This window comes from Manihot esculenta, chromosome 10 (assembly GCF_001659605.2).
Source record: "Manihot esculenta cultivar AM560-2 chromosome 10, M.esculenta_v8, whole genome shotgun sequence".
NCBI classification, from domain to species: Eukaryota; Viridiplantae; Streptophyta; class Magnoliopsida; order Malpighiales; family Euphorbiaceae; genus Manihot; species Manihot esculenta.
In genome coordinates this window covers 1,187,870-1,209,606 of record NC_035170.2, presented here as the reverse complement: position 1 = coordinate 1,209,606, position 21,737 = coordinate 1,187,870, and the positions used below count along the sequence as shown (strand labels likewise).

The 21,737-nt window shown below is 32.6% G+C and overlaps 3 protein-coding genes across 5 annotated transcripts; 2 read left to right on the top strand and 1 right to left on the bottom strand.

Moving 5' to 3' along the window:
* Window positions 1-300: 300 nt before the first annotated feature.
* LOC110624780 lies at window positions 301-11,885 on the bottom strand. 2 transcript variants are annotated; one of them, XM_021770096.2, is made up of 24 exons: window positions 11,607-11,885; window positions 11,316-11,455; window positions 10,896-10,980; window positions 10,344-10,397; window positions 10,088-10,179; window positions 9,862-9,965; window positions 9,474-9,549; window positions 8,596-9,049; window positions 7,752-8,081; window positions 7,220-7,423; window positions 7,005-7,103; window positions 6,842-6,914; window positions 4,753-4,880; window positions 4,333-4,627; window positions 4,019-4,257; window positions 3,808-3,932; window positions 3,524-3,641; window positions 2,012-2,067; window positions 1,811-1,904; window positions 1,541-1,730; window positions 1,379-1,447; window positions 1,191-1,291; window positions 1,053-1,115; window positions 301-631 (listed from the first exon to the last, which is right to left on the bottom strand). In XM_021770096.2, the coding sequence occupies exons 1-24, from the start codon at window positions 11,658-11,660 to the stop codon at window positions 524-526; spliced, it is 3,351 nt and encodes a 1,116-aa protein (XP_021625788.1). In that variant the 5' UTR covers window positions 11,661-11,885; the 3' UTR covers window positions 301-523. The 2 variants fall into 2 exon arrangements, with proteins under 2 accessions (XP_021625788.1, XP_021625789.1); XM_021770097.2 differs by having other exon boundaries at window positions 7,220-7,399.
* A 1,490-nt stretch (window positions 11,886-13,375) lies between these two features.
* Window positions 13,376-16,082, top strand: LOC110624653 (protein ESKIMO 1). Of its 2 annotated transcripts, XM_021769874.2 has the most exons (6): window positions 13,376-13,526; window positions 13,638-14,206; window positions 14,302-14,473; window positions 14,917-15,116; window positions 15,186-15,344; window positions 15,440-16,082. In XM_021769874.2, the coding sequence occupies exons 2-6, from the start codon at window positions 13,662-13,664 to the stop codon at window positions 15,786-15,788; spliced, it is 1,425 nt and encodes a 474-aa protein (XP_021625566.1). In that variant the 5' UTR covers window positions 13,376-13,526; window positions 13,638-13,661; the 3' UTR covers window positions 15,789-16,082. The 2 variants fall into 2 exon arrangements, with proteins under 2 accessions (XP_021625566.1, XP_021625565.1); XM_021769873.2 differs by lacking the exon at window positions 13,376-13,526 and having other exon boundaries at window positions 13,541-14,206.
* Window positions 16,083-18,069: 1,987 nt separating this feature from the next.
* LOC110624425 (protein trichome birefringence-like 28) lies at window positions 18,070-20,014 on the top strand. The gene is made up of 5 exons (XM_021769552.2): window positions 18,070-18,566; window positions 18,650-18,821; window positions 18,929-19,128; window positions 19,238-19,402; window positions 19,501-20,014. Exons 1-5 carry the CDS (start codon window positions 18,190-18,192, stop codon window positions 19,847-19,849), a joined length of 1,263 nt encoding a protein of 420 aa, XP_021625244.1. The 5' UTR covers window positions 18,070-18,189; the 3' UTR covers window positions 19,850-20,014.
* The last annotated feature ends 1,723 nt before the right edge of the window (window positions 20,015-21,737 follow it).

Below are 21,737 nucleotides of genomic sequence, written 5' to 3'. Positions count from 1 at the left end.
TTTTGGATACGCATGTGATTCACACTATAAACTATTTACTCCGACAACTTGCATAGAATTTAAATTGAACTTCTCTCTCCGACCACTTTATGTTGAGCACCACAACCAGAACTGGATAAGGGAGAAGGGAATGCTTTTTGAGCATCTTTTTGGTATTCACACGTGTTCAAACAATACACCATAATTACAAATATCATTTTTCATGTTTTAATTTCCACAAAATACATTTTTATATATTTATACTTTAATATTTTTATTTATAAAACATTTTAATTTTAATTTTAATTACCATCTAATAAATAATTAAATTTTCAAAAAATTTATTTTTTTTTATAATTTTACTTACAATCAAAGACCAATGAATAAAAAAAGACCTAAAAGATATCATAGACCTTATAGGTCATCCTTTAGGATATACAATTACATCCAACCATAAAAGAATGAAAGATGAAACACTGTTTGTAAGAAAGTGAAGCTGGTTAATGAATCCAACCACAACTTGGAACTTATATGTATGAGACTCTCATATGTTCCACCATTTTCGTTTCTCCATTTGTTTGGCAAGTTCATGTGCCATTGATGCAAAGTCTTGAGCCCCACTTTCCAGCTCTTCGGTTTGCAGACTGAGCCTCTGGGGAACAATATAAACATATGAAAAGCTTGCTAAAAATTAAATAGCTCAATACTACAAACTATAAATAAACACAGTTACTAGTTAAAAGAAAATTAATCACCATGACGGTGATGGTTATTTAGTGTTTATTGAGAATTGTCTTCCTTAGATTACAGCTCCTATTCGTCAAGATAGTAGGTTATAGCGTTGCAACCATTGTAAGATGGTTCACAAAATCCAGGGCCCTGATTAAACATGTATAATTGGGTTACAGACAAGAACAATATAGGTGTAGACCCTGTGTAGATGGATCTAAAAAGACAGTCACGGACCCAAACTGTTAATCCAAGAATACAGAATAAAATAACGAGCTGACAACGTAAACTTACATATGAAACCATTCATTCCAACAAATATATAAAAGGAAAAAAAATGATACCTCGAGTTTTTCCCCACGTTCTGCAAGCTTGTCCCTTGCTCGTGCAGCTGCAGCAGAAGCATCCTGGAGTAACCAGCCACCGTGTTAAAATCTAAGCTACAAAAGTAATACATTTACTAAAGTTCTTATTAAAATTACCTCCTTCCTATATTTGGCCTTAATTTCTTCAGCTGTTCTAAGTCTTGGCTTTGAATCAGAAGTTGTACCCTCAAATAATCTATCCCTTTCTGTTCCTTTATCTGCAAACCAAGACAAGATTGTTTAAGAACATCCAAAAGTTAACATACATACCAAAGCACAAAGAGGTTTGCGACTTTGCATTAAACCTTTTGTATCTTTCTTGCTCATCTCTGACGAAGGCAAGACAACTAGAGGTTCATCGATATGAATGTCGTCTGCAACAAGAAGCACTTGTAAGAAAAATAAAAACAAAAACAAAAACAGATGGGAACAGAGGAGGCGGATGTTTGGAGCAGGAGTCAAAGAACCTATGTTCAGCTCCAAGACTTTCTGGTTATCAGTTATGTCCAGAGAAGGCTTTAAGAATGGAGGACTGGAAAATATGATCTCTAAATGTGCTAAGTTATTGTTGCAAACTTCAGGAAGATCAACATTCTGTTCCCCTTTTCCAGCCTGGAGGCCCTTAATGAAACCACCTAGAATCCCAGAAGGAGAAACCTGTTGGTGCAGAAATTAAAGAAACATTCAGAATTGTTCATGAACATAGAGAGCTGAAAGCCTGAAACGTAACACACAACCTGTGTTTTCTTCTGACTGGGAGATAAACTGACAGTGGCCTCAGCAGCAGCAGCAAGGACTTTATCATGGAGGATCGGCAATGATTCTGGAATCCTAAAATTAGCAAACCAATCCTTTAGAAACAAATTGTTTCAGGGTTTTTGTTTATATAGAAGAACAACAAACACATTGGGCACATGCATGGAGCAGAGAGGGAAGACCTGAAGATATTTTCACAGGGCAGAAGAGAAACAGAAGCAAATTCACACCCATTTACCTATAACACAAAAGTACAAGTCAATTAGGTATGGCATTATCATTCCAAACTAAAATAGCTATTAAATTTAGGTCAGGTCTAATTCACCCAAAAGCTAACTCAAGAGGGAGGAGTGCCTATGACCCATACAAGGGCACATTACTCTTTTCCGCAACCAATATAGGATTCAACACACCCCTTACGCCTAGAATTTTATTGGTGCGTGACATATTTATGGGAGGCCCAATATCGGATGGGAGACTCTGATGCCATGTTAAATTTGGGCAGGCCTAACTCACTCTTGAGCTAGCTTTTGGGATGAGTTAGGCCTGACTTAAATGTAATACGGTATTAGAGTCATCCTATCAGATGTTGGGTCTCCCATAAAATATGTCACGCACCAGTAAAATTTTGGGCATGAGGCGGGTGTGGAAAATCCCACATTGGTTCTAGCTTTTGGGGTGAGTTAGGCCAACTCCAAATTTAATATGGCATCAGAGTCTTCCCATCCAATGTTGGGCCTCCCATAAATGTGACACCAGTAAAATTCTGGCATGAGGCGAGTGTGGAGAATCCCACATCGGTTGTGGAAAGGGGCAAAGTCACTCTTCTCCCCTTGAGCTAGCTTTTGAGATGGGTTAGGTCTGATCCAAATTTAATAATAACAAATTTGATGAGGCTAAAATGCATATTATACGCTAACCAAAGTGAAAAATGATTTCTTTGGACAACCAAGGATGTTTCTTACTGCAACCTTGACGAGTAAGTTTACAGCAGTACAAATATCATGGCAAGGAAGTCCTAGGGGCAATATACACAAGTCACATGTATAAGCCATCTGTAGAAATAAATTTCTAGTACTTCCACAAAATCTAAAAGCACTGAAATGAAACTGTAGTTCAAATAAACCCGTGAACATGCATAAAGGCGGAGATTACTTACTGTCTTATATAGGTGATAAATAATAAAGTGCTGAGATTAATGGGTAATAGATACAATAGCACAATTTCTTTAGTTGTATTATATTTTTCATGGTGACAGTCAATTCAAATCAGTACAATAGCCTTGAGAACATCAGGACCAAGCCTTTTGTTCGAAAATTTTGAGACTAAACACTTCATTCCATACTGCATACCAGATAAGAGAAACATCTTCGCTCTAGAAAGTTATAATTCAGAGATAAATTAGAGAACACAACAATAAGGGTTCAAAAAATCTAAATACAATTACATTTTACATAAATAATCATTTAAGTTGTGCCATACTGGAAAACAAATTTATCACATGTAACTATTGGTTATGACATTTCTTTCTGCATTTTATGGGGAAAAAAAAGAAGCGTCCTGGGATGCTAAGAAATTCATGAAGGTAAGCCAGACACTTTCAGATCAGAATCTTCCCTAGTCCTGGTGATATAAAAATTCAATAAAATTTAAATAACTGATCCATTTCAAAGATGGAAGAGGAAAGGACAAACCAGTATAATCTGTGCAGTGTCAGATGAACACATAGTCTTCTCCATGTTAGTCTTATAATTCCACTTCAGAATCGACATTAATGAGCTTTCTCCTACCACTTCAAGATCTGACAAAGACCTGCAAAACATAAATTTTGCTTCCACTTGAAAACTGATTTATTGAGATCAATGCACTAGTAGTAATAAGACTAATAAAGGACATCAATTACCACTAAAGCTAAGAAACAACCAGGATTTGGTGTTTTGTGGTATCCAATTAAGCAAAGGAATGATGAGCTTTTCACCTTATTTCAACCACACCAGTGTGATACAGGACAATGAGCCCGCATTCTTTATCATCCTTCTTGAAAGTTGCAGTCCAGCAACATGGTTTCAAAAGATTCATCTTTCGAATAGGATTGATATCACCCTAAAATGAGAATGTTTCACCCGCGATAATTAGGAGACATAAAAGTGTTGGAAATCAGAAATGAAAATGGATAAAACTAAAGGCACCTCTTTCAGAGACTTCATAGAGTATAAATGCAATGCATCCTCACAACAAAGCAGAAGAAGAATATTTTCTACCCTCTGCCTAGAATAGGCAGTTCGAGGAGATGTTTCACTGTCAACTTCAAGTGGAGTACTTCCACTGCGAGTGACACCCTGATCAGGTTCACTTTTAGTCTCATTCTTTTGATTTGAATTTAATGGATCATTTTTGCTGGAGGCTCTAGAGATTAAGTTGCCACCATCTGCATAGAGACAGTTTCTCAAAACCTTGAAGGCAGCAAAGAAAATCTATATGCCTCTCAACTGAAAGTACTTGCCTAGGGTATGAGTTGAAATTATAGACAATTCCTTTTCAGGTTGTAGTGATTGAGAGCATACTAAACTACCAGTGTTGCCATCTATAATAGCAAAATGTGCATCTTTGGTCGTAGCAAACAATTCCCACTTCACATAATCTGCATTGCTTTTGGACTCAATGTGCTCTGGATTACTCTTTGAGCTAATAGTATCTGACATTGACGTCACAGCCAGAGACTTTACAGGTGACCTAGAGTTGGATACACTGTCGGTGAGAAATAACACTGATAATGCACTAATATCCAGCATTGCCACCTGAAATATCAAATTTAACATCAATTCTCGAAACTCATTAGGTTAACAACTTGGCTTGCCAGATGATAATTCAACCAAGTCTAAGGAGATGAGGAAGAGAGTAAAAAAAGAGACAGATTTACTACCTTGCCACAGTGATATCCCACAGCAAGTCTGGTTCCATAATTTGCAAACTGTAAGGTGGATATTGGAGAATTGAGAAAAGAAAAGACAGCTGTGCAGTGAGGCCTATCCCCTTTGTTCAAAGTGTGAACTGCACAAGTACTTAACATGTAATTTAAAACTGGAAAAAGCAAAATTGCCATGCACAGTTGGTCAATGTCATGAAGGACCATAAAGTAGCTTTAATCTAATGTCATTAGCAACAAGATAAGAGATTCTAACTTCTTTAGAATGAGTATAAAATAAATTAGTTTTAATTGTTATAATATTATCACTGATAAAAGAAAAAAAATAAAGATGTCCTCAAACCCATGTTTAACACAACCACAATTCCCCATTGAGATCTTATCACATTGTGTAAGTTTATTGGAAGATAGCCTCCTAACAGAAACAAAAACAAATAACAGAAAGAAAACAAAAACTTGCATACACACGTGCACATACTCTCTCTCTCTTCAATCTTCAGAATTCATAAACTTCTTCACAGGAACCCAACCTTAGAGCCCAAAAATGTTAATGTATGTAGCTTCATCATTTGAATGCTGTTAGCAAACATTTTAATGGATTGAACTTCAAATCTGGCGGTTCAGATTGGCAAATTTGGTTTTAATTTCTAATCAAGCAAGCCGCATTGATAGCTCTATTAAGTGATTAGAAAATAGACAAGGAGGAGAAGGCATTTTTTCTAATGTACAGAACTCTCCCTCAGTGGTTATACCCATGAAGGAAAACTAAAAAGGAATTTGTAGTTAGACATCCTATAAGTTCTCGCAATCCCTGCTATCTGATGGTAAAAAAGAGTCTTGAAGAGCGTTGCATAGCTGTTACAGGTCACTGGATCATATCATTTCTTTTGACAGCAAATTCTGTTACAAAAGGATGGACCACAGAATGACAAGTTAGAATGGCTATTGCAATTTGCAAGAGACTACCCCTGGAAATTCGATAAAGAGTCCTGAAGTGCATTGCATGGCTGTTAAAGATCACTGGATGATATTATTGCTTTTTGTGCAAACCCTTTTACAAAGGTTTTTTGGGCCATAGAGTGACAAGTTAGAACGGCTATTGCAAGAGAAAATTCTTGGAAATTTTATAAACGAGGCTTGAAGAACATTGTGTGGCTGTTACCGGTCACTTGATTATATCATTGCTTCTCAGAGTCAATTCTGTTCAGGTGACAAGTTGGAATGGCTATTGCAAGAAACTACTCTTGGAAATTGGGCAATTTCTTTTACTGTTAAGAGCTTTTTCCACCACAGAAGTCCTAAACAGAGTTTGAGAACAAAAATATGAATCCTAGTAATCTGGTACATAAATTTCACACTCTGTCCGGTATTATTAGAATATAATAATTCGAATCTAGAATAGTAAGTAGCCAAGAACTTGACAATAATGGCATGAATCAAAGGTGAATTGTAAGAATCTTTATGAATCGATCAATTCATTTATTTACAAAGAGATAAGTAGCAAATGGCCAAAGAAAACCCAAAGAATGACAACAAATTTAATGAAAAAAGATGAAGTTGCCCAAGATAGCTCTAGTTATTTTGTTTTAAAATTTTAACTTTCTTGTTTGATACTTTGAGCTTGGCCACAACAATGTCATTAGATTCACTTTGATTTTATGTTAGCATATGATTTTGGAATTAAAATTTATATATAAATATCATTTACAATTAAATGTTTAATAAATTTTGATAAATTAATAGGAAATATATCTAGATGTATATAATAAATTTCAATTGGTTTTTTAAATGTTGCACCGAATTTTAGAGTTCGATTCTTGATTCAGAAAATGAGGATTTTAATTCTCGATTCAACTCTCAACTTGACAACTATAATTTTGGCTATTTGAATCCTATTTAACTACTCAGATCTGTCTAGAACATTAAATTTAAACTTCTCAAATATATAATAGTTAGCAATTCCTCAATCATAATTGTCAGAGCTGATTTCTGAACTTCTGTAACAAAATTTAGGGATAAATACTCACATGACATCCACAGAAATTCAAAAAAACAAGCACAGCAGTAAAAGTACTTAAAGTAATACCTTCTCTTTCAGTTTCTTTGACAATATACAAATGTGTTTCATCTGTACTCCCCATTAGCTTATATAGAGAAATCTACATTCTCTCAAACAGAAAAATCCAATCACCACAGAAATCGAATCTTGAAAAATTTTAAAAAGCAAACACAAAATATTCAACTCTTACCATACCAAGTTCATTGCCAATAGCTAAACTTAAAGTGAATGGGCAAAATTCCAATGCAGATACTGAAGCATTTGCACCAGCTATGTTGATACCTTTCACCTGTCATTAATTATTTTTGGGTTCTTGATCAATAGTGTCATTGGAAAACAGAGGCATGTCCATTGCAAACCAAAAGTGAAAGTTAGAAAGCTGTGAGAAAGTACTAAGTTACTAACCCCAGTTCCTAAGATATAAAGCAGTGAAAAGGTTGGATGTGTGGCATCCCATATTCTGACAGATCCATCTTGGTAACCTGCTATATATAATCTCTCGACCTGATAATTTTCCACATTGAGAGGTTGGCTAGGAATCCCACCAGTCAGAGGCCATTTTGTACTTCTTGGTGTCTGTGCTTCCTGAAGTTTAGCAGCAGAAATTGTCTGATATAAAGATCCATAAAGGAAACCACTTAACTAAATATATGGTAATAGAAAACAAAAAGCATTTGCTGCCAAAACATGTGGATCTTCTGGTTTCTAAGATGAAACAAAGTATAATCAATTTGCTCAAGAAGTATGTCTGAAAAGGACCTGTTTCTCTAAAGATGCAAAATGACTTCAGGAAAATTGAAAGCGTTTTCTTTTTTTCTTTTTATAGGTAAGCCAGTTTTACCAAGGTTTGAACTTGGGAGACCTGTGTGGTGAAATGATGGTCCACCCATCAGAAAATGCAACAGCGATTGAAGCATTTATTTCACAAAAGACATACCTTAGAGAAAGCCTTCGAGAATTTCTCATCTCTACATATGAAACCCAGCTTTCCCACTGTCATGCATGGTTCAAGAACAGGTATGACTGCAGGATACTCCAATGAAGAAACAGAATTTTGTTTCTGTTGCTGGGACATTAAGGAAGCAAAGCAAGCATCATCATAAAAATGCAGCTGGCCTGGGTTTGTCAATATGAAAGCACCTCTGGTTTTGCTTATACCATCATTTTGTAATAAAGCCAAATCAGCAAAGGAACCATTAAGAGTAAGATCTATTCGCCCAATGCACTTAAGATTTTCTATCCCAGAAGACCAATCAATGCTCAAAATCTGTAAAAAAAAAAAAAAAAAAAAAGAAAAAACAGATATTTGTCAATGGAAATTGCACATCATCAAGGGTAAAAATTTCAAATGGTAAGATGACTCAGTGAGTCATAATTTGATTTAATTATTAATTTCATGTGAAATCTAACATCTGCAACAACTGAGGATATTAACATCTATCTTGGTACTGAGACAGTCAACATTATCATTTGTTAAATGCTAGCGACATTAAAAACCATGTTAGTGCAGTCCATAAAAGCTTTTTATCTTCTATTTTAAACAATTCTCTTTCATGTTTCCTCACTTCCTTTCCTTTTATCTCACATGCAACTTCAAATATTATTACTATACAACTTTTTTCCCCTTATGATGTTAAATCGTTCATCATTCATCTAGATTTAGCTAACAAACTACAAGTAGGTGACAAAAGATACTTACTATAAGTATTCTATTGATTGGTATTATGAAACATTAACTATGAAAGACTTGTAAACCCACTAATCTAAGTTGGAAAGCCCACCGTCAGAACTTCTTCGGACCCAATTGCATCTCCACCATAGACAAAAATTCGACCACAGGAATTATTGTGTGAACTGTCTGCAGACCAATGCAAAACAATAACAGGGAGTCTTCTGTCAACAGAGGATAATTGCAGCTTGACAACATCAGTTGATGATTTTTCAGTTTTATTATTAGAAGCCATGGTTGATAGGTTCCACAACATTATATCTCCGTCGATGTACCCAACAGCAAGAACTGTCCCATCTGTAGATACCCAACAAAGAGAACTTATTTCTTTCTCCATGTGTTCATCTTCTGATACATCATCACAAAGCTCCTGTCCCATGCCTTTCTGAAAATCAGTTAACGTTTTACTCTTCAATTGGAGATCTTTATTGCCTTTAATCAGAATGACTTTATCTTCAGAAACGTCCCAGATAGTAATCAAGCCATCATCATATGCAATCAAAATTCTGTAAAAGGATAAAATCTTTCAAATGCATCCAGAAAGACAAAAACCAATATGTGTGCCATATAGCAAAAAAAAATTCCTACTAAACATAAAAATATAGAATTATATGTTGAGACCTGCACATGATGTCATACATAGGAATCAACGAGTACAAACTTTTTTTATGTGTGTATTTGTAATCTGAATCTCCATTGTAGAAGTATGCTCTAGTAAAAGTTTGCTAAAGCAATAGAATGTGCTTTGAGTGGCATATCAGGCCAGAAGGCAGTATCAGTCCATGGCCCCTAGATTGCGAATTAATAATCTCTGAAGATAATTAAGTTGAATGCTAGTAGAAAATAAATGCTCTAAGATATCAAAATGCAAAATCAGGAATGTAAATATGTTTACCAGAAGGATAAACAATAAAGAAAAGCACATCTTGCCTTTTTCCTTGAGATGCAGGTTGAGGAAGCAGTCCAACAACAGAGTGATTATAAGGGGAGGACATCCCGGATGCTTCTGTGAAATTAATTAAAAGTGTGACACAGCTTAACAATATATAGCCGTTAGTCGTAATCAAATCAACATGCTAAGCGATGCCCACATGCACAAATTGAGAGACCACAAACTAAGGCTTTAATAACATGTCTAATTGTACCATGCACATCATACCATACCAGCAATTCATCATCAATCAAAATGAAACTATTCTATGAAATGATAGTTAAAATGGATATGAAATGCTGATACAAGAGAATTAAATTATGAAAGCTTTTGAAGAGAATACACTTAATCAAACTTAATCAGCAAATATAGAAATGAAATCATTACCAGCTATTGAATCTGAGGGAACATAATATGGAAGCTGGATAAGTTTTCCTTCTTCAGAATCATATTTTAACACACACACCATCCCGTACTCATCTCCAACATACCTAAGATGATGACATGACAAAATTCAAATCATACTAAAATTCTGCATCACATTGCAGCCAAAAAAATAAATGCCAAATTAGAATGCAGTAAAATATTATTAATTTTCAGATATAAATTTTACATGTAACTTGAGCCACCAATAACAGATAAGGCAGTTAAATTGGACTCCCATTTTAAAGTTGAAGCTAGTTGCCTTTGCTCCAAATCCCACACCTGCCAATATCAATAACTATTAATAAACCAATCATATGTTAACAGCTATAGAGGAGAACATAGAAGAGAAGCAAAAGAACAAGAAAACTAAAGTGTGAGAGAAGGATACAAATAACAATAGCAGTATATCTGTTTTGAATAAGCTTAAACACAAAGGACGATACCTGAATCTCATTTTCACTCGTGATACTGACTAGGAAACCTTGGTTTTGCAGGAACTGTAAAAGAAAATTTTAAAAATTGCTCAATATAGCCACTTGCCAGATTAAGAAGCAAATAATGACAATTAACACAAAGCTTAGCTAAATATATAAAAAGATTTTTTATATTGAAGCACCTAACAAGAATTATTTGCATACAGATACTGCAAAGTGCAAACTGATGATGTATATCCTGTTATCATATTTAAATAACCAAATTATAAAATTTAAACTATACTATAGGCAAGTTATGAGAATATATGGGAAAGGAAATGAAGAAAATTTACTAAATCAGACATTCTTGCACGCCCATTTCCTTAGATGTGATTCCACTTGAGCTTTTAAAAAGAAAAAAAAAATCAAGTATACATGTGCAACATTAACCACAAAATTGTGAATGAAAAGAAAGAAAAATGAATGCTTCAACAGCATATAACAACCAAGAGACGAAGAATTAAAGATAGTAGAAAGAAAAGAGAGAGATATAAATTAATCTCCACGTATGAGAACACAAACCTCCAAGTTCTTAAAAGGTAATTCCTTAGGAGACAGAAGAAGCCCTTCAATGTTATCACCACCAATCACTTTTATCCTACCATCCCTACAGGAGGTAAAAATGGATTTTTCAGGGACAAAAAACAAATAAAAGAAACTTAAGACTTCAGTTGTGCACATTTCATCTGGTCCAATCATTCTAAATCACTTATGGCAAATTCAAACCATTCACATTTACACAAGGGGGTGATTCTTCCAGTTCCTAATCCCTAACCTGTGAAATGATACCAACTGAACTATCTAGCATCTACATTTAAATTCTTAAACAAAAATTAATCAAAGAAAACCAAACAGCAGTTAGATTAATTAAGTATAAACTAAGAAACTTAATTATGAATTTTTATAAAGCAAAAAAACAAAAACAGCAATTCATTAACTCACAGAGTTCCAACAGCTAAGAGGCTTTGAATGGGATCAAAAGCAAGAATGGAAGCTGTAGAAGGGATCCCAAAGTGAACGTCAATCCTTGGATTTATATCTTGAGGTCTCAGCACTCCTTTTTCCACACTTCCCTCCACCATCTTAACATCATAAAATCTTCATCAATTAACACCAAACAAACAAATTCTTGTACAATAAAATTGGGGAAAAAAAATCAATCTTTATAAATTGCATTGGAAATTTCGTTCCTGCAGTTGCAAAATTCACATAAGAAATTAAAAACAGCTATACCTTAGGAGAGGGTGGATCTTGGGGGTTGTTTTTCTGGAATAACTTGGCGAGCATGATGAAATTGAATCGAGGAGTAGATGTTACAAGCTGCTGCTTTCAAATTAAGATTGAGTTTGAGCTAATTTCATGTAATTGAAGAAGATGATGAGGAGAATTTCATTGGGAATTTGCGTTTTGGGTTTGATGATCGACGGTGATCCGAAGCTGATGACTGGTTGTTCGTTGGTCGTTAAGGTGAAAGTTGATGCCTTTGGCCACAGTAGAGAGTTGAGTACAGACCCATCATATCTAATATTTTATAAAATTAAATTATTTATAATAATTGAAAATATACATATATTTGATAATGCAAAAGTTAAATTTAATATATATTAAGACTAAAAATAAATTAATTAACATTTTCTTTAATTTTATAAAATATAAAAATATTTTAATTAAATGATTTAAAATATTATTTGGGTTATTGACCCAAATACTATTTTGTTGGGTTATAAAACCATAAACATTGACTGGATTAGGCGAGGTGAAGCTCAATTCAGAGCTTGGGGGCTCCGTAGAGCCCAAGAAAGTACGGCCAGAATATTTGGCTATGTATATTTTCAGTATTTTATTCCATATTTACATATTATTTTTCTTTAGAAATTTTTGTTTAGTGATATTATCATAAAATTATATAAAAATATGCGTAAAATGACTCAAAATTTTTCATAAATGTGATTCGCTCTTTCTTTTTTTACTACCGACCAAATTAAATTATTGATTATTTATTTATAAATTATAAAAAAATTATTAATAATGTTCTGAAATCCAAAAAAATAGAATTGTAATGACTATAGAAATTTAATTAGAGAAGGAGATTTCAGATTCTTATGTACGAAAGTGTCAGATCCCTTCCCCGTACGAAACGACCATTTAATTCTCCTTAGCATGCATATTTCTCTCACATCACATCACCGAACTGAGTTATTTTTTATTAGGTCCGTGCTCATGATTGATCGGCTTGCTTTGAGCTCGCGATATTTGATCAGTCTGTCTAAGGAGGACCTGATGGATTTTGGGCTTGCATTTTTCTCTAAGACTCGATTTCACTCCCAGGTCAAATAAAATTATAATAAAAAAGAAGGTTTTTTTTTTTGGGGGGGGGGGGAAGAGAATAGAAAAAGAAGAAAGAAGGGAAATGGTGGTGGTGGTAGATCTATAGCTGTTGTATTGATAGCGTTGGAGAGATGGGTATAAGAAATGAGAAAGAGAGTGTTGTGATTAAGATATGAAAGCTTGGTGATGACTTAACTTGTAAAAAAAGAGATGTATCAACCAAACACAAGAGAAAGTAGAGAGCACTATGGTGTAGTCACTGCCCCTTCAATTCATACATAAAAAAAACAAAAAGAGATTTCTTTGCCTTTACTTTTCTTATTAAAAGTCAGTGTACTAATTTCTATGATTCAATTAATTTATTTATTTATTATTGAAAATTAAATGAATACAATTAATATTTTAATGTTATATTTATTTAATTCCGATTCATAAGTTAACAAATTTGTTTATATATTAATAATTTAAATGATACATAAGATTTAATAAATAATTTTTTCACCACTTCACTATATAATTACTTTTCAACCTCTCTTTTATTTTCATCTCTTTCCTTTTGGTACTTAAACTTTTCATAGATTAAGACCAACTAGAGATTAGCAATTAAGACTTTGAAATCACTCATCTCTCCCTCAAGAAACTGTTACAACAAGATAAGAAGATATAGAGGAAAGTAGTTAGCAAAACAATGGATTTAAACATAAATAAATATATATAAAAAATGAGAGAGACAACTCTCCCTCTACCAGAAGCCTAACCAGTTTCTTGAAGAAAAACCCATCTCACCAAATCATAATAATAATGAAAAAAAAAACCTAATTCAGTGTAAGTTTCTCTAAATCTTTCAATGTCTTTTTCTTGTCCAATGGTTTCTTTCTATAATTTCATCTCTCTCCCTTCTCTTCTTCATCACCTCTATTTCTCTGTCTCATGCAGCAACCTCGAAGGAAAACAGTAGATATGAAGCACAGAAAAAGCGGCAATCTTTCTATATTTGTTGTAGTTTTTTCAGTTTTTCTTTTTGGGATTTTCATGTACAATGAGAACGTTATGTCCACGGCTGAATTCCCATTTTCTTGGCTAAAATCTCAAGAAATTCAAGAAGAATCATCGCCACAGGCCAACCCAGTTCAAGAAACCATCAAGAATGATAAACAAGCTACTGTTTCTCTCAATTCATCAGTAGAGGAACCTCATGATGAAACTACTGAGCAAGAATCTCATAACAGTTCCAAGGATTCATCTGTTGCAGATAATAAAGAGGATAAGCAGAAGAAGATTGAATTGCCATTGATGGAGGAAGAAGATGATGAGGAAGTTGAATTGCCACCTAAAGAGTGTGATCTTTTCTCAGGAAAATGGGTTTTTGACAATGCAACACGTCCTTTGTATAAAGAAAATGAGTGTAAGTTCCTTACAGCTCAAGTTACGTGCCTTAGAAATGGCAGAAAAGACTCTACGTACCAGAACTGGAAATGGCAGCCAAGAGATTGTTCTTTACCAGAGTAAGTGAAAACAACTCATGACTTTGAATTCTTGGATTTGTTGTGTTTATATATAAATATTGATGATTTTCTTGATTTGGGTTTATTACAAAAAGGTTCAAACCAAGATTATTGCTGAAAAAGCTAAGGAACAAGAGGCTGATGTTTGTTGGAGACTCGTTGAATAGGAATCAATGGGAATCAATGATTTGTTTGGTTCAATCTGTAATTCCTCCTGGAAGGAAAACATGGAGGAAGGAAGGATCTCTGTCTATTTTCACAATGGAGGTACCCTTTCCTTTCCTTTCCTTTCCACTCTCTCTCTCCTTCTTTCTCTCTAGCTAAGCATGAATATAGGTGCAATATCAATGTTCTTGGTTACCTTTCCCTAAGCTTCTTGACATAATTACAGTTTACAGAATATTAATGTCTACATTTTCAGTTAAGTATTCATTGTACCTAAAAAGTGGACCAATTAATGAGAGTGAAGATACTTGCAAGAAATATATTATTAGGTGAAGTGAAAATTATTTATTCAAAAGACCACCTAATAATCTAACAACTTCTGTGGCTGTCCATGCAGAAATTTAGTATTATTTTAATAGAATCTCTTCATTTCCACTATAAAATATTAAAATATGTTTATATATATATATATAATAATAATAATTACAAGAAAGCTTCAGAATTTTAATTATTAATTTCTTGGATTTTTTTTTAAACGTTTGCAGGACTATAATTCCACAATAGAGTTCTATTGGGCTCCATTTCTGGTGGAGTCAAACTCTGATGATCCTACCATGCACAGCATCTTGAACCGTATAATTATGCCAGAATCAATCAATAAACATGGTGTTCATTGGAAAAATGTTGATTTTCTCATTTTCAATACTTACATATGGTGGATGAACACTGCCTCCATGAAAGTTCTGTAAGTACTCTCATCTTCATCTGTTTATCCTGTAATTAATTAATTGATATCATTCTTTTGATTGAATAGACGTGGATCGTTCGATGAAGGAGCCACTGAGTATGATGAGATCGAACGGCCAGTAGCATATAGGAGAGTTTTGAGTACATGGTCTAAGTGGGTAGATGAAAATGTGGATCCTAATCGTACCATGGTCTTCTTCAGTAGCATGTCTCCTCTCCATATCAAGTAATTCTCAATTCCTAATTACTATATCTTAATAATTAGCTAATTCTAAATACGAAATTCTTTAAATTATTATTAATATTATTGTGAATTTACAGGAGCATGGACTGGAACAATCCAGATGGGATAAAATGTGCTAAAGAGACTGCCCCAATACTCAATACAAGTATGCATTTTAATGTGGGGACAGACCGTAGGCTTCTTATGATTGCAGCAAATTTGACACAATCAATAAAGGTGGCAGTCCATTTCATGAACATTACCACTCTTTCTGAATATAGAAAAGATGCACATACTTCTATCTACACCATTCGCCAAGGGAAGATCCTAACTCCCGAGCAACAAGCTGATCCAGCAACCTATGCTGACTGTATCCATTGGTGCCTACCTGGATTGCCTGACACGTGGAATGAATTCATATATACACATATCATTGCTCGCTCGTAACAGGAAAATTCACACTCTGTATTTTTTTTTCTTTTTTAATTTCATGTGGTTGGTCTTTTAGCTTTTTAGTTTCATCAAGTTTTTTTATAATTTTTTTTTCGTTTCTGGGGAACTTTGTTCATCCTTCACTTGACTGAGGTGGGAAGGTTATTACCGGAAATGAAAATTTTGTACGAATTGGAAGCAAAAGCATGACTAAGATGGGAGAAAGGAGACCATTTGAATTGTACAAGGTACTTGTGTAAACAACATAAATAAAGTAAATCCAAACATGTATGTAAGATAAAATTGTCATGTTGTTTTTATTTTCTTTTTAAGTAAATTTAAAATTTTGAGATGATTTTAATAATATTTAAATTAAAATTCGATAATAAATGGGTGTATAAGTTTGAATAGAAAAGAAAACGGTCTCTCTTATCTTTTTTTTTTTTGTTTGCTAGTAATATTTAACCATCTCTCTGTTACAATGTCATATATCTCTGTCGTAATGGATGTGTCAGAACATTTATCCGTATCAGACGGCCATTTAATTCATTCCGGCGCGTATGTTGGCAGGGCTACGAAGTGACTGGACTCGCTTCCCTTAACTTTTGTCACATCACTGGACTAAGTTTTTCCCGTTGAGCCTGCTCTCACGATCCATCCGGCGTGCCCCATGTGTTTGGACTAAAATTCGCGATAGCATGTCGGTTTGCTTGAAAATATCTGGATAGGTTTTGAGTCTGTATTCGTTTTTAGAGTTTGATTTTATCAGAGTTGGAAGCCTTGAAACTTTCATATTACAACAATATACAATAAAATAATTATGGTCATTGGTTAATTTCTATAAAAAAAATGCTATTTGAATTATCAATGTGCTTGAATTAATAACTGAATGTCTGTTTTATAATGTAAAACATTAATAACTTTAAAACTGTTTATTTCATGGACAATATTTTTTATATTTTTTAATAAGATATTTAAAAAAATTAATTAATAAAAAATATTATCATCAAAGAAAAAATAGTCATTTTTAATGAAAATAATTTTTTTTTTAATAGAAAAAGTCACTTTAACAATTTTATTAATATTAATATATATAAATTTATTAATATCATTTATTTTTAAATTAAAACTAAAAAATAAAAGATAAGTTACTTTATTAATAAAAAATAATTAATAAATTTTTTTAAAATTTCAAACACATTTTAATATATTTTTAAAATATATAAATTAACTAATAGTTTTTTATAATATAAAAATTAAATAATAATTTTTTCTAATAATAATAATAAGTAAGCCTCGGTTGAATCAAAATACAAAAACTTCAAAATTCGTAATCATGGTGTCATCGCATAGTCCATGGAAAAAGAACTAGAAAAGCTTTCTCCAAGTCCAAGAAAGTAAATTACAGAGCAATAAAAAAAATTAAATAATTAATTATAATTTTCTCATGAAATTAACCTTTTTTTACTTTGGGAATGAATTATGGAATTGGAAATCAAGTGGGGCAAAAATGAATTCAATCCTCTAACTTTGTGGACCAAAGTGCTACTCTATACCATGAATCTATGCAAGGGTCATGTCACATTGACCCAATAATCTAGCAATGGAGTTTGCTTGGCGAGATTTGAAAAGATTTGAATTGAGATTTTATTTCTATATTTAATTGGAAATTTCTTACATTTATTATATTATAAAATATAATAAATTCTTAAATTAATGTACCATCTATGAAAATTATGGTGCTAAAATCAAATAAAGGCCAGCTCTAGAGCCAGCATCCAGTGAATTCGTTTTAAAATTGAATCTGTCGGTGTGATTTAAAATTAAATCGAAATAAATTAATAGAAAATTAAAATTTTAATATTTATAAAAATTAAATCGAATTAGTTTTGATCAAAAATCGAATCGAATCGATCTGATTCAGTTCAATTCGATTTGGTTTAATTAATTTGAATTTTTAATAATTTTTTTAATTATTTTAATTATTTTTTACATTTTATTTTTAATATTTTAAAATTTAATTAGAATATTTTAATCTCTATATTATTAAAAATAATATATTATTATTACTAATCGGTTTGATTCAATATTTTCAATTTTTTTTATCAAAACTGAATTAAATTAAAATAACTGAAATTTTTAAATTTAAAAATCAAATCGAAATAAATAAAATATTAAATTAAAATTTTAAATTAATTTAATTTAATCAATTTTTTTTATTTAAACCAAATAGGTTTAACACTGTTCTAGCAAGGCTTCACCCACTTCATAATATCAAAAATTCACCTCTGCCTTTTAAAGTTAAATAACAGAAAAATGCAAGTGCTCTCTCTTATTCTATTATTATGCTCTCCTTAGTCCTTGGGTTCATATCCTCAAAATCTTATCTCATCACTATCAGCTATAAATTTTTCTGATGCAATCAATGAAACTTTCCTCCAGATTCATCCATAAATGGAGCAACTCCTCCATACTAGTGCTCGTTTTCTTCCTCCTGCTCTGTAAATGGTTCGCCTACAGTGACAAGTTCAAGTCTGTAGCAGAGTCTTTCTTCTTATCAGGACTTAAACTTGCAGAAATCCGTGAGAAAGATGATGATATGGAGGTTTTATTACCACCAAAGGACTGTGATTTTTACACTGGGAAATGGGTTCTTGATAATGTTACTCACCCTTTATACAAGGAAGAAGAATGTGAGTTTCTCTCAAGGCAGGTTACTTGTTTGAGAAATGGAAGAAGAGATTCTTTATACCAGAACTGGAGATGGCAACCCAGAGATTGTTCATTGCCTAAGTAAGTCTCTGTGTTTTTAAATTCTCGCATTTGGTTATATGTTTCTTCTTCTGTTGATTTTAGATTTATGTGTTTGTAAAAAGGTTCAAATCAAGATTGCTCCTGGAGAAACTTCGTGGAAAGAGGCTTATGTTTGTTGGAGATTCACTAAATAGAAACCAGTGGGAATCCATGGTTTGCCTAGTTCAATCTGCAATCTCTCCAGGGAAGAAGAGCCTGGATGAATCAGGTTCTTCTTCTATTTTCAGAATAGAGGTACACTCTTCTCTTTCAATTTACTCTGGGGACTTCCTAATTTTGTGGAGGCTCTTGCCCATTTTAAGTTATATGTCTTTTTACAGTGAATGCTAATGTTAATTTAGGACTATAATGCTACAATAGAGTTTTACTGGTCACCTTTTCTAGTCGAATCGAATTCGGATGATTCATTGAAGCATAGCATATTAGATCGCATGATCATGCCTGAATCCATTAACAAGCATGGAGAAAACTGGAAGGGTGTGAACTACCTCATCTTTAATTCATACATTTGGTGGATGAACTCTCTTAACATGAAAGTCTTGTAAGTTAATTCAATTCATACACACTCACACACGCAAAAAGAAATCAACTCAGGCTTGTTGTGAAGTTGACTATATTTCTTTTCCTTTGTGGGTTTGATGGAAGTGAAGAAAGCAAGGATTTATGTTCAATGGAAGTAATGTAGAATATGATGAAATTGAAAGAACAGTAGCTTATGGAAGAGTTGTGAGGACATTGGCTAAATGGATTAATGAAAATGTAGATCCTAATCTCACTTCTGTCTACTTCATGAGCATGTCCCCTCTTCATATCAAGTAAGCTAGCTACAGACTTCACAAAATTAACATACACTTGCCTTGATTCTTAGCGTTTGATAATGTTTATGAATATGAATATATGCAAATGGTTACAGGAGCTCGGATTGGAACAATCCAGAAGGGCTTAAGTGTGTTAGAGAGACTACACCAGTAGCCACCATGAATGCTCCATTGGATGTAGGCACAGATAAACGCCTACATTATATTGTGAGGAATGTGACTAAATCCATGAAAGTGCCTGTTCATATTATCAACATTACTACAATGTCGGAGTATAGAAAAGATGCCCATACGTCAATATACACTACCCGCCAAGGTCAGCTGCTCACGGTGGAGCAGCAACAGAACCCAGCAGTATACGCAGATTGTATCCATTGGTGTCTACCTGGGTTACCTGATATATGGAATGAGCTGCTCTACACACACATTGTTTCTCAATCTTAAACCCCTGGAATTTTTTCTTCCTTCAGAATATGCTTTTTAATTCATGTATAGGTTTCAGATTTTAAGGAAAAAAAATTTTCCTGAGAGAAAGAGAACATCTATGTAGCTTCTTGGCAGAAAGGCAAATTCAACAATTAATTTGATGTTGGTTGGGATTTGGATTTAGCTCTGAAATTCTGAAGTTAGTCCTTTATTTTCTTCAGGACCTTAGTAAACTAATAAAAAATTAATCTGTGATTTCTTTTTTTTTTTAAATAAATAAATAAATATTTGAAGGGAGGATTGCCATAGAGTAAATCCAGGCGCAATTAGTGGCTGCTGGCCCAATAACAAAGGAGAAATTATTGGAAATTGATAGCGCAGATGAGAAAAAAGAAGTCAAAACTGAGATTTTGTCCTTTCCAACTAATTGCGTTGTGGATCTCAAGACATTATCCTTGCTATAAACGAGGTTATGGTATTTTATTTTCAATTAAAACTATGATTCCATAAATCCTCGTTCTAAAAAAAAAGGTCGTTAAAACTGAATCATGTGATAAATTAATCATTTAAATTGAATCCATCCCTTAAAAAAAATTGGCATATAAAAGTAAAGTGATTTAAGGTTTTATTAAATTTTTATTAAAATAATATTTTAACAATTAATAAGTGTTGAATACAGTAATAAAATTCACTATATTTTTAAATAAAAAATGTGAATTTCATTCTCAAACATAGTATTGTTGAAATGGTACTTTTTATCAATTATATTATTACACAAAAATAAAATTATTTAGTGAATTAGTAATTATTTTTATTTGATATATTTTAATAATGAAATAATAAATATTATAATTTTATTGATTAGTGTTATAGGTTATAGAAAGTAAATATGTTAATATAAAAAGTAAATATTGATAGATGGGTTAATTGTTTAATTTTAGAAATTGTATAATCGTAAATTTAATTTTTCTTCCTGTTTAGATATCGTCTCATGTATAAATAGATTGTAATTTGTATTGTGAAATATAACAATAAATATTATCATTTTATATGGTATTATAGTCTCACCCATAGAGATTTAAATTTTTTAGAGACTTATGGTTCTGATCATTTTGGATTATCTATAAAAAGTAACATTTGGAAATTCAGTACTCCGTTCATTTTGGATTATCATAAAAAGTAACATTTTGGAGATTTAGAGTTCTGTTCATTTTGGATTACCATAAAGATAACATTTGAAAACTTAGGGTTCTATTCATTGGGTTACTCATAAAAAGTAACATTTGGACATTTAGGGTTCCGTTCATTTTGGGTTACCCCTAAAGGTAACCTTTGGATACTTAGACTCTTCATCGGGTTACCATAAAGAGTAACATTTGGAGATTTAGGTTTTGTTTATTTGGATTACCCATAAAAGGTAACATTTGAAAATTTAGGGTTTTATTCATTTGAGTTACCCATAAAGGGTAACATTTAGAGATATCGGGCACTGTTCATCGCGTATTATTTACGACTGTTCATCGGTTACTGTTCATGAGTTACTGTTCACGGGTTCTATTCTTCTGATCTTTTATTTATTTTGATTGTTTTGGGTTGGTTATTCTTATGGCTGAAATTGATTATATATATAACAAGTTAGGCATAATTAACATTTATGCTCCAACTTGAGAGGTAGTGTTATAGGAAGTAAATATATTAATATAGGAAGCAAATATTGATAGATAGATCAGTTACTTAATTTTATGATTGTATAATTATAGACTTGATTTTCCTTCCTGTTTAGATATCGTTTATTGTGTATAAATAGGTTGTAATTTGTATTGTGAAATAAAACAATAAATATTATCATTCTATACTATTTATATATGAGACGGTATCTAAAAAAAATGGAAAATTAAATCTATAA